The sequence below is a fragment of the Podarcis erhardii genome (genome assembly GCF_964252035.2).
Source record: "Podarcis erhardii genome assembly, chromosome: 5".
NCBI classification, from domain to species: Eukaryota; Metazoa; Chordata; class Lepidosauria; order Squamata; family Lacertidae; genus Podarcis; species Podarcis erhardii.
The window spans coordinates 95,924,605-95,937,655 of record NC_138509.1 but is presented as its reverse complement, the minus strand read 5'-3'; the positions used below and the strand labels follow the sequence as shown (position 1 = coordinate 95,937,655).

The 13,051-nt window shown below is 47.2% G+C and overlaps 1 protein-coding gene across 1 annotated transcript in view; it reads left to right on the top strand.

Annotated features, from left to right (window-relative positions):
* Positions 1-9,973, top strand: part of AP2M1 (adaptor related protein complex 2 subunit mu 1) — a 29,971-nt gene extending 19,998 nt beyond the window's left edge. Inside the window, exons 5-11 of the mRNA XM_081862675.1 lie at positions 3,145-3,280; positions 3,399-3,540; positions 5,665-5,784; positions 6,709-6,844; positions 7,303-7,400; positions 7,542-7,653; positions 8,833-9,973. Coding sequence (XP_081718801.1) covers positions 3,145-3,280; positions 3,399-3,540; positions 5,665-5,784; positions 6,709-6,844; positions 7,303-7,400; positions 7,542-7,653; positions 8,833-8,967 — 879 coding nt within the window. The 3' untranslated portion in view covers positions 8,968-9,973. The remainder of the gene's footprint in view (positions 1-3,144; positions 3,281-3,398; positions 3,541-5,664; positions 5,785-6,708; positions 6,845-7,302; positions 7,401-7,541; positions 7,654-8,832) is intronic.
* The last annotated feature ends 3,078 nt before the right edge of the window (positions 9,974-13,051 follow it).

Below are 13,051 nucleotides of genomic sequence, written 5' to 3'. Positions count from 1 at the left end.
ATATATATTGTGGTTTTATATGTTCTGGCTTTGTGAATGCCCTGAGACCTCTGGGTATAGGGCGGTATAGAAATTCAACAAATAAATAAATAAAACACGGAGCTCCTCCTTTTGGGAGATGGATGGTTTTCTGGAGTCCCTCTTTTCTCATCGGGAAACAAGGTGTATCAATCCCTGAAGTGCTCTTACTGTCTTGGCTTATATCCTCGGACTATTTTAAAAGAACAGCGTAATTAAAGGACCCTATTCAGCTTTGCCAGTTCTAGAATAACCTGCCTGCATCCAGTGCTGGTATAGAATATCAGAGTTGGATGCCTGTGTGTTTACTCAGAAACCTTTCAGTCAAATATTTCAAGTGTTGGCTTCTGCACTGTAATGACTCTGTGGCGTTAGCAATTGTATCAAAATAAGCTGAGATGCTGACTAGAGACGAACACTGTTGTAATAAACCTATGTGAGAAAGCAACAGATCTTCTGCCCTTGGTCTCTTAGTATAGGTGGAAAGATAAGAATGAGATATGGCTTCAAGTTACAAGAAAGGAGTTTCCAACTAAACATCAGGAAAAATTCTGACATTAAGAGCTGTTTGACAGTAGGAAGGACTCCCTTGGGAGGTGGTGCACTCTCCTTCCTTGGTTTTTCAGCAGAGGTTGGATGGCCATCTGTCATGGATGCTTTAGTTGAGTTTCCTGCATTGCAGGGGGTTGGACTAGATGACCCTTGGGAGTATCTTCCAACTTTACAATTCTATGATTCTATTTTTGGAGTGGAGGGCAAGAGAAGGATGTTGGAAATGCTCTGAAGCAGAAGACTGGAGCAGAACTATAGCACTGTAATTCAAATGATGCTTCAGAAATTAGTTCTAGCTGGCATATGGAAGGAGTCATGAAAAGTGGCATGTTTTATGCTGTAAGTAATCTGGGACAGATTAAGTATAGATAAACAGGGCTTGTAAATTGGCCAAAAGATTTGACTGGCACTAATACTAGTGGTGCCTGTACAGCCTCCATGCAATGAGTCCTGGACAGTAATTTGGCACGCTGTCATGAGGTAACAGGAAAGTGGTTGATGTGTAGATAAAAGGCTGCACTAGAACAGGGGGACTAGTAAAGAGTTGTCACTGTGGGCTGCTGATATGGATGAACAGTCTGGTGCTGGGAAAGAGCAGTGGAGACCAGATTCATATTGCTGCTCAGCAGGTACCTTTGGGGTAATCAGTGGCCAGTTTTGGATGTAGTGTTAAGCCAGCGATGGGGAAACTCAGGCCTGGGGGCCAAACCCTGCTGGCCTCAGTCTGCTTCTTGGGACTCTTCCCCCCACAAACCCCCTTCTCAGGCACACCCCTCACCTGCCCTACTTTGCACCCGCCTTCAATTTTTTTTACCTGGCTAGAATGTGCCCTTGAACTCTCGTAATGCCTCTTGCTAGCCTTCCTAGAGAATGAAGAGAGGTGTATGAGTCTCTCTAGAAACTAGCCTGCTGTTCAAAGGTAAATTTGACATTTGCTGTTCCGCCTCGTTTGCCCACTACTGCCATGTTACCCACCTCCTGGCCAACATGCCAGCCAGTTTTGAGAGGTGGAGTGTGTTCTGGTATTGATATAGGCATGGAGTTGGGTCAGGATGTAGGTACTTGCCATGTCCACCCCCGTCGTTTAGCCCGGACACTGACGTCCAGCACCGAGGGCTTTCTGGCAGTTCCCTCACTGTGAGAAGTGAAGTTAGAGGGAACCAGGCAGAGGGCCTTCTCGGTAGTGGCACCCGCCCTGTGGAACACCCTCCTATCAGATGTCAAGGCAATAAGCAACTATGTTACTTTTAGAAGACATCTGAAGTTTCCCTGTTTAGGGAAGTTTTTAATGTTTGAAGTTTTATTGTGTTTTTAATACTCTGGTGGAAGCTGCCCAGAGTGGCTGGGGATACACAATCAGATAGGCGGGGTATAAATAATAAATTATTATTATTATTATTATTATTATTATTATTATTATTATGAAGAAGCTAGCCTGTGGTCTGAATTGATCCATTGCCATCATTCCGTTTCAAGTCACATGTGAATGGACAAATGGTCTCAATATATATATATAGGTTGTAAATTTAAGAGGAAATCATCCTCTATTTCTGATGCTTCTCTCAAGGGGCAGATACTTAGCTTAGTATAGCATTTTCTGTCTCCAGCTCACCTGAGTTGCAGAGGCATCCAGGCAATCTGGCCTTGAGTCTTGCCCTGCAATCCTGCCTGTTAGATTATTTCTTCCCCATTGCTGGCATTCTCAGCTTAGTCTAGTCCAGCCTTTCTCAACCTGGTGCCCTCCACATGTTCCGGTCTGCAGCTCCTACCAGCTCTGCTCAAACCAAGTTGAGAAGGCAGGTCTACTAGAAGACTCCTCCCTCGGCCAGGCTTATTAACTGACTAGATGAGCAGCTTTGTAGAACCTGAGATTGTCCTGAGCATAACACTCTTCTCTCTTCCTCCTTCCCTCCCACTGACCTGCTTGGCTCCTAACCCTGTATGTGCTGCGCTTGCTGCTATGCATCTGTTTTTCTCACTCTCGTGTGACTGGTGGACCTGCCTATAGCATCAGGTAGGAAAATTTGCAATTCCTCCCAGGTCCTTCCAAAGGGGCACCAGTTATGAGATGGTTCTGAAACAGGGACTGACCAGTGGCCTTGCGCTGCATGAATGATTGTAGAGTCTTTTTGGGATGAAAAACCAGTTGATTGGGCGGCGTGGGCAGTGACCCTTTCTCTGGCATAACTACATCTTCAGCCTCCTTGTAGTATTCAAATTGTGTTTCCTTGTCGTACTCCTGGCTTGCAAGTGCCTGTTTCCACAGCACATACGAGGGCAGAGTGCACTATCAATTGTAACATTTCCAAACCCAATGGGGGTGTAACTTTGAAATCTTGACCCTTAGAACAGATGCACCTAAGAACTTACCTCCTTTCCTAGTTGACGTGACTGATGTTCTCCACACTGATCTGCCCACTGGCCCCTTGGGTGTTCATAGAATAAATGGGTAGTGGTTGCAGGTATGTCTATTTGTAGCAAGCTTATTGTCATGCAGGGCAATCTTCTGTTGTTGGTAGAGTTTGCCTGTGACATATTGGGCTCCTAAAAGCATGTATGTTCTTTGTCCTTCAGACTAAGGAAGAGCAATCTCAGATTACTAGCCAGGTAACTGGTCAAATTGGCTGGAGGCGTGAAGGGATCAAATATCGTCGCAATGAACTCTTCTTGGATGTGCTGGAGAGTGTGAACTTGCTGATGTCACCACAAGGTAAGTGCAGCAAATGGGCTCCTATTCTAGTGAAAGTGAAATAAAGGAAGGAGGTTGAGGGTGATGACACTTTCTTCTCTCCTGCTTTAGCAGTTGTTCTTTCTGTGTTTCTCTCCAGGTCAGGTATTGAGTGCCCATGTCTCTGGCAGGGTGGTGATGAAGAGCTACCTGAGCGGAATGCCAGAATGCAAGTTTGGCATGAATGACAAGATTGTAATTGAGAAACAAGGCAAAGGGACTGCGGATGAAACAGGGAAGAGGTAGGGGTGGGGGCTGACTGTGGGCCCCAGTTGGCACAGCTGAACTTTGTGTGTCTTTCTGCCCTGTCTTGCTCCCTTCTCATTTGGGAAGCCACTCCAGCTTTCTTGAGGGTGATTGTTCTTGTTTTACACCCTGCTGAGACCAGAACCACTTTTGTTTATAACCCATTTCCAGTAAGCTAGTCGATTGTTCTCTAGTCTTGCTGCTGCTACTTCCAAATTGATAATGTTTTGAATGGGAGTGAGAACAGCAGAAGGTATAAATAGCGAATCTTGATTTAACAAGGTACCAAGCAAAGCTGATTTTTCATTCCACTCAACATTCCCCTATTGTTGGCTTGGCCAATTAGCAAACTATCCTAATCTAGTGTGTATTATATGTTACGAGCCTGTAAATTAAGAGCCATGAAATTGCGTCCCTTCCCGCTGGGCTAGCTGGTCTGTGGAATGAATGGGAGTGGCGGGGTGGAATAATACTGCAACCAGCATTGGTCTGCTTCTCCCTCCACGTGTCAGCTTCAACTAAAGCATAGCTGTCTGTGGTCTTGTCAGCTTTCAAATGGACCACCTGGGGTGGTGCAGGCTGACTGGATCTGAGGCCCTCCTTACTCCCTGATAACCACTTTTGTTAATGAATTCTTTTTTTTCCTTTTTGTGTTCTGCTGACTCCAGTGAAACAGGAAGGTAGATAACCTGCTTACTGCTGTGTGCACGCACTCCTCACCCCTTCCCCATCTTTTTGCTTTGTGTGACTTGTGCATGTGCCACCATCTTTAGACACTTCCACACAGGTCATGCCTGTGATTGAAGGCTGAGCTGCCACTTGCCTGTTCTAGGGAACAAAGCCCACTACAAAGTGTTGCTGTCCCATCAGGCTGGTCTGGGGACAGTCCTGCGCAAGCTGGGCGAGTTTCATAAGGCTTTATAGTAGGGGTTACTACTCCTGGCGAAGGCTGTGGTTGGCTTCTTGCATTAAGCAGAGTAGCCAGATGACGCAGGAACTCCTTCCTCCTACCAGGTACGAAAGCAGGTGGGGAAACCCATGAGAGAAGTTTGAATAGGAAGGTGAATCTAAATATGGTTTTATCGTGATGACAGTGGGCAGAGAAGTAAATTCATAGGGCTACCCATTTATTCAACACTGCATCATATGTGTGTGAGAGAGAGCCTGAATTTCAAAGAGATATTCCCAGTAGAATGCAAGAGACAAGTTGCTAAGTGAAGCCTTTACCAAACCCTTTCGGCAAAACATACTGGCCAGGCTGTTCAGCCAGCTCCCTCTTGAAACAAAGCCTGAACCATATAAATATGAAGCAAGCTGTTTCCTATGCCCATTCCATGTCTTGGGCACCCCCTTCTGTACCCTGTGGCCCAGAAGCAACCCTTCTGTACTCTGGCACACCCTCCTTGAATGACGTCTGTGTCTCGAGTGTCATTCGCTTGCTCCCATTCAACACTTGCTCTAGCCAAGCGTTGCAATGAGATCTTGGTGGTGTTGGATTGTTCCTGGACGTTTTCTTCTACAAGTGGCTGCGGGGAGCCTCCCCTACCTCTTTCAGCAAAAGGTGCAAAAAAGTGAGACCTCACTGGATGCTGTAAGTCAACACTAAACTCCAGTGACTTTGCTGATCTTTTAAGCCTGCTAGAGAGGAAATTTTCTGGCCCCCAAGTCCTTTCTGGTACATGGAAATGCAAAGGTTGGAGGGCAAAGAGCTCCTTCCGCCTTGTGTTGCTTAACGGTCTGAACAAAATCCCTCTTGTAGGGTTATGTTGCTTCTTCTACTCAAAGGGCTTGGGCAGGGCAGACTGGACTCCAGTCTGCCAGATGAAGTGTTATGGGCAGAGCAGGAGTGAGCCTTGTATAGCGATCACTGGTGGGCTGCTGGGGAAAAGCCTATTACTTGAGTCTTGATGGATAGCCAAACAGCCCTACTGCCTGTGAGGGAATCCGTTGGCTCCAGTTGCTCTCCTCTCTGCCTCGTTTACTTCATAATTCCTCCTGTGATGGCAAAGTGCTCCGTAGAGTAGTCTCATTGCAGCTGATAGCCTGAGTACTGCTGCAGCCTCAGATGCATGCCAGCAAGTGCTTCTGATTGTGACTCTCCTTGTGTTCTTGTGCCGTAGCGGGAAGCAGTCGATTGCTATTGATGACTGCACCTTCCACCAGTGCGTGAGGCTCAGCAAGTTTGACTCGGAGCGGAGCATCAGCTTCATACCCCCCGACGGCGAGTTTGAACTCATGAGGTATGGCTGGTGGGAATAGGCTGCTGCACAGGTTTGCCTCTGCCTTGGCTGCCATATGGGAATCATTGGGGGGCTCCCTGCAAGTCACAGCTAAATAGTCTTCACTTGGTCACTTGCATTTTTAGTAGAGAACTGGCACAAGGGGTGGAGCTTGTAACTATTGCATTGATCGTGGGGTGGTGATGATTGACACTCTTCTGCTTGAGACATTGGAGGCCAAATGGTGCCTAAAGATATATAATGAAGGTGCCAGGTAAACCTCCCTGGGGAGAGCATCCACAAACGGGGAGCCACTGCAGAAGAGGCTCATTCTCGTGTTGCCGCCCTCTGGACCTCTTGTGGAGGAGGCACATGAAGGGGCTCAGGTGACAATTGCAGGGTCTGGGTTGGTTCATATGTGGAGAGGTAGTCTTTGAGGTATTGTGGTCCTGAGCGGGCTAAGGCTTTATAGATCGAAACCAGCACTTTGAATTGGGCCCAGAAACTAATTGGCAGCCAGTGCAGTTGGGCTTTGAAGGAAAGCCCTGTTTTCCTCTCCTCAATAAATGTGCATAAGCTCTACTGTTCTCAGCACCCTTTTGCCTGCTAGAAATAGATGAGGCTGCATTTTCAGGTTTTTAAATTGCTTTTCTGTTTAATTGTTCTGCAAAGTAGAATGAGAGCAGTTTTTAACCTAACTGTACTTAACACCTGCTCTGTCCATTATGTCCTCCTTCCTTTCAAAAACTAACAAGTGGTTTAGCATCAGGCTGTCCTTTCAGATCAAGTGTCCTCTCAAGGCGAGGATTTGCAAACTGTGGCATGGCCAGCCTCTGTTTCTGTAAGCGAAAGCATATCGGTTTCTCTTCTTGTCACCATCCAGTGGTCAGACACTGGGATGCCTTCCCCTCCATCCACTAAAGGATATTAAATCTTGACTCTCAGGTATCGAACCACTAAGGACATTATCCTGCCCTTCCGTGTGATCCCCCTGGTGAGGGAGGTGGGCCGCACCAAGCTGGAGGTGAAGGTGGTGATCAAATCCAACTTTAAGCCTTCCCTATTGGCTCAGAAGATAGAGGTAAGTGCAACAAGGACTTCAGGTTTGCACAAGATGCAGCAGTATGTTGTAGTGGTGTTGGGAGGGGGCGTCTGTGGAAGGAGTCACTTCACCTCCAACTTGTTAGCCTATGAAAGATGGGGGCAGGGGCTGTTGTCCCTGCTTTTCCCTCTTGGTGCCTGAGTATAGATGCTGCCAGGCCTTTGCAAAGCCTTTGCTTTTTCTGAAGATCAGAGTGCTGTAACTGTCCTTGGATATGATGCAGGTTTTGGCTGGATATGTTTGCACTGCAACAGAACCACACTGCTAGTACTGAGCATGGCTACAGTCTTTTGGCATACATTTCACTATCGATGGCAAAGCCAGCTGCTCCTTATGTGTCCTGGACTGTTCGTTGACAAACGGGAAAAGTTCTGTTGAAATGACACCAGAAATGACATTTCTGTTGAAATGGAATTCAAACTACTTCTGTCTTCCAGGTGCGAATCCCAACACCTCTTAATACAAGTGGTGTTCAGGTTATCTGCATGAAAGGGAAGGCAAAATACAAGGCCAGTGAGAATGCCATTGTCTGGAAGTAAGTAAGTCCTGTCACACTTCCTGATCTAGGCAACTGTAGCCTAATAAGGCTATTGGTACTGGCGGTTCTCATAGTCCCCTCCAGGCTTACCTGATTTAGAGAACAGCTTCCTCTTTATTCCCTTTTCTCATTTCTTAGAATTAAGCGTATGGCTGGAATGAAGGAGTCTCAGATCAGCGCAGAGATAGAACTTCTTCCCACCAACGACAAGAAGAAATGGGCTCGGCCACCGATCTCCATGAACTTTGAGGTACGAGGGCAGAGTCTTTTCCTGGATGGCTGCTGAAGCCACCTATGAATTATTCTAGCTCCAGGAAGGGGCTGCATTACTGCAAAAACAAAGGTGCAGTGAGCACAGGCATTAATTTCTTGTATGCCCCTGTTTAACAGAAGTCATTTGTCAGTGAGGAATCTTTCACCATAGCTTTTGTGTGTGTGCCCCCAAAGGTTCTGCTTATCACTATAGGACTTTTCATTCTGATTCCCATTATGATGCAAGTTTAAGAAATCCCCTGCAAACCGAACTGTCTTCCTAAGAGTTGAAAAGCTGGAATGAGAGAGTCATTAGCTTCCAAAAGCCACGGTAATTGGCAAGGTAGTTTGCTTAACTGGCATTCCACAAGGACACTACAGGGTAACTCTGGAACATGGGACAGAAGTGGGAGGTTGAGGAAGATCTCAAGTTGTACTGAAAGCAAAATTTGCACATTCCTATCACAGTTCGCGGGTGGCGCTGTGGGTAAAACCACAGTGCCTAGGACTTGCCGATCGTATGGTCGGCAGTTCAAATCTCCGCGGCGGGGTGAGCTCCCGTCGTTCGGTCCCAGCTCCTGCCCACCTAGCAGTTTGAAAGCACCCTTAAAGTGCAAGTAGATAAATAGGTACCGCTTTATAGTGGGAAGGTAAACGGCGTTCCGTGTGCTGCGCTGGTGCAGGCTCGCCAGAGCAGCGATGTCACACTGGCCATGTGACCCGGAAGTGTCTGCGGACGGCGCCGGCTCCCGGCCTCTAGAGTGAGATGAGCGCGCAACCCTAGAGTCTGTCAAGACTGGCCCGTAAGGGCAGGGGTACCTTTACCTTTTTATCACAGTTCAAGGGGGTGGTTCAGCTAATCATTAGCTTCTTATGTATGTCCCTGCTGGGGAATGAACAGGATCCTGTAAGCCACCTGTGTATTTAAATCTGTCTCCCAGTTGTTTGCTTCTGGGTAACAGCTGCAGATTTCTTACTGGAATTATTAAAGAGTAGCCAGCAGTTTCGCTTTTGACTTAAGGAGATATTCAGAACTGCTGAGGTGGTAGAGAACTAAAAAAGACTCCTGCTATGAGCAGTTTCTTCAGTGCTGTATGTTGGGGTGGGCAGCTTTTACCCACGGCATCCAGGCTGTAGACTTATTTCTGCTCTCCATCCTTGCTCTCCTTTTGCACAGGTCCCATTTGCACCATCTGGGCTGAAGGTGCGCTACCTGAAAGTCTTTGAGCCAAAGCTGAACTACAGTGACCACGATGTGATCAAATGGGTGAGGTACATTGGCAGGAGTGGAATCTACGAGACAAGATGCTAGCCCTCAGCAGCCAGCTGGCTCCCTCTTTCCCAGCCTCCCTTGGTCTCAAAGTACAATTGAAGAGCATCTCTCTGGCCCCTCCTCCGTACAGAGGCTGGAAGCTAGACTCCTGCAGCTTCTCTGGAAAAAGAACACTGGTGCCTGCTCTGGCTTCAGTCACTGTTGGAGTTTGCAGCTGGCGTTGGACGGCTAGAGAGCCCCCCCGCCACAGCTTACCTCTTGCTTCTGTCCCAGGGTATAAAAGGGCCAGTCTAACCACCACCCCCTTGTGGTCATTCTAGGGAACATCCACCACCATGTGATAAAACCCTCCTCTTCTGTTGGTGTCACTACTTGCATCATATCCTAGTATTTTTGGAAGTTCTTGTGCATATGTACTTGTAGAATAGGCCTGAAAACCATAGGCTGGGCAAACCTTGAGTTGATTCTGGCTCCTGTGCTTGCTATTGCTGTTGTGATTGTTGCTGTGCAGCCAGAGTGGGGCTCACACTTCCCCTCCCTCTTTGTTGTGTAGAGTCCTTGATATGGAGCCCTGCTCTGGGAAGGTTTGTGACCAAAAAGGCAGAGGGTTGGCATCTGCTCCTTGTTGGGCTGGGGTGGGTGGGCATAGCACAACATTTCAAAGCCTTGGGGCCCTGTTAATGGCTGGCAAAGCCAGCACCTTCCCCTTCCCCACCCCCAATCAGAACTGCACCCTCCTCCAAAAGGTAAACCCAGCAGGCACATGAGGACAGGTCAGCTTGTCTTTCAAAATCTACAGGTTTTGTCCTCTGAATTTGGAACTGGCCAGTTACGTAATTCCTTGCCTCCATTCTCTTCTCTCTCCTTGCCCCCACCCTTTTTTTCTTTTTGCCCAATCAGTTTATGCTTTCATTTCCCAAAATGCTTTTGGGTCAATAGAAATGCTGCTGCAACCCACAGTCCTCTGCTTCTGATAGTGTGGTCTACCATTTTGTACACTTGTGATTTGTCCAGTTCTAAACCCAATAAAAGTATGTAGAACCAGCTTGTTTGTAAGTGGTGCTTTTATTAGGGGAGTCATGGGTTGGACCCATCACCGGACTGTGGCTACCCTGTACTCTAAAAACTGGGAAGGGACCAAAGCTGCATCTCTGTGCATTTGCCAGTTGTTGGCCTTCTGCAGAGCTTTCCAAACTTCTCATGTTGGTGACACACTTTTTAGACATGTATCATTTCACGACACTGTAATTCAGATTTACTAGCAAGCAAGAAAGAGGTTAAACTAATCCCTTTCCAGCCCCTGGAGGAGCGTGGAGAGCGTTAGCGTGACACACCTACACACTGTAGCTGACACAATAATGTGTCGTGACACACAGTTTGGAAAGCTCTGGCCTATAGTGTCAGCAATCAAGCTGTATTTTTCAGCCTTGCAGTCAGTGCCTACAATTGAGGGAGAGCAAAGCCTTGACAGCATTGGCACTCGGGACCACCACCTCCTCGCTGCCACAGAACTGCCACAAAAGCACATTTCTGTTACTGATACACAACTCACATCTACAAAGGTCATTGTGTTAAAGTACTGAGGTTTCTCTGCTAAACAATCCCCACATGACTGCTGTGGAGTTCTTGCCTGGTGCAGGTTTCTGGGAAGTGTTCTGCCATGCACACTCAGTTCCGTTAGGGAACCAGCTGTGGCGTTTGCCCCTAGGAAGTGTCAAGGAAAGGGTTAAAATGGGTGTGATGTGATTGGCCAGTGAGAATGCAAGGGGGGAGTAAAAGATAGAATGGGGAGGTTTTGAAAAGTCAGTTGAGGTTTGGGAGTTGAGAGTTGAGATTTGTCAGTTGGGAGTTGAGGCTTGGGTGTTGGAGAAGGAAGAGGGTGGAATACGCAGTGGGTTGGTTGAGTTGTATTGTGAGAGAGTGAGAGGATTTGTTAGGGAGTTAGATAGATAGTTGGGAATAATTCAGTTTGAAGTTGTAGGAACTAAGATTTAAGAAACTGACAAGAGAAAAATAAACCGAAACTATACGCTTATTCCTGCACTTAAAAATAAACTTGATTATTTGTTTATGTTAACAACTGTCTGGACTCCGTGTGTCCCCGTGAGAAGCGGGGTGGTGGCAGCGAAGAAAGTAACCGCAGTGGTGGCACAGGGTCAATAAACCGTGAAACGTCCGGGGGCCCTGTGTGATCGCCACACCAGCCAGACCTGTTGGGCTTTATTGTAGCTCATAAGAACAGCATGAACGTCACACTGCAGCCTATCCCTCCCTTCAGGGCTGTGTCATAACAAGTGGTTGGTCGAGGTGGAGAAGAGGTCTTTTGAGTAAAGTGTTTCAGTTATTATCACACTGACGGGAGTCATATCCACTGCATGTTGAGGTTTTTCGGAGAGGATCAGCCTTGGAAGCATTAACTTATGCTCAAATGTTAGTTTTTGCTTCACTATGGAAATTGGTCAATAACTGTTGAGACAGTAGAAACTGCCTATAAAAACCAGGCAGCCAGCAGGGAGATGTCCTGGAGATGTCCAGAGTGAATTCTACTGTGCCGCATCGCAGTCCTGGACCCTACAAAAAACGAAACCTTGAAGAGGATTTTTAGTCAAAGCTCACTTTGCACTTGGAAAAGGTTTGTTCTCTTCATATAACTTTGCTATAGGGCAGCCTCCTCCAACCTGGTGCCCTTTGGGCTCTGATGTAGCTGCTTTAGTGCTTTACCAGCTCAACCTTCCTATTAGTATTTTTGGGTTTAGTAGCAGTTCACTGAGCCAATCCACCTCCCCTGCTTTTCCAGGCAAGCCAGAAAGTGGATGCTATCACTCTACACATTAGGCTGTGGCGTGGAGGTGTTCCTTATGTTGCTGTCGTGAATGGATTCTGGATTCTGCAGTGTCATAGAAGGCTCCAATTGAAAATGTTACCTTGCTGCTGTGAAGGAACTTCACCACCAGGGGGACTTATTCTCTGTGAAGCCTGCGAGCAGTGTTCAAGCAGTGGGTGGTTGCACATGCTTCTCTTAGTCTCTCACGGCAAATCTAGGTATGTGACATAGGTGATTGGCAGATTACAGGGGAATAATTATCCAGGGTATCAGGTCAGGGCCAGGTAGAGTGGACAGAAACAATGTGATTCATCTCACTGAATGCATCAGCCTGTTTATGGGGGGCCGTCATAAGCCACTTGATTTTGCAGCCTGGCTTACCCTGTCAAATGCCTAGCAGGCTACAAGATATAGCTGCCTTTGGCTAGTTGTCAGAGGTGCCCAATGAATGGCCAGACAGCTTGCGGATTGCAGTGGTCATGCTGGAAGCGGAAAGCTCAGTAGACTAGAGCCTGCTTATCTTTCGTTGCACAGCTGCCTCAGAGAGTTGGCCAGTTTTGTCTTTATCACCTAGTAATAGCTGCCTCTACTTCCCTCTCAACTCCTAGCCCACCCAGATAGGAAGGAATACAGGGGAGCCCTAATACTAAAATCCTGAGAAGATGCACCCTGTGTTTCCCAGCCAAATCCCTCTCGCTATGCACAGAACCAGCCTACCGCACCCTGTCTTTCCCAGGGATCAGAGCATTTACTGTTTTTTCACACCTGCAATCTTACGCTCCTATATGAACCCAGGTGGCTTAGACATATGGGAGATCACTAGATTCCCAGATTTTGGCAAACACACACTGCAGACCCCAGTAGCCAAAGTACAAGAAGTTTTATGAATAATGGAAGGAAAGGAAGAAGGCAAAGGGATAAGGCAGGTTTTTTGGTTTTTTTAAGGAGTGTTGTGGCTAAAAGCTACCTATCGTGACAAAAACCCCCCCAAAAAACTGGCTTCTCAGACTATTCACAAGCATTATAATGTAGATGGGCATGTTCTGATGGTTGAGGGCAGATGATGAACCCCAGTAGCAGGGAGGGAATCAGCAGATCTTGATGCGAGGAGTAGGGAATAAGGCAACAACTCAGATTTAAAGGGCTTTTTTTCGCACACTGGTTTGAGTGGTCAAAAGGAGACAGGTGTCATTCAGAGCCTGTGTCACAGTTGATACCTTCAGTGGGGAAGTGGGAAGGTGCTAGACACCTTGGGGCAGATGGAGCTGGTTATTTTTCCAAATTTCCTGCCTGACAGCA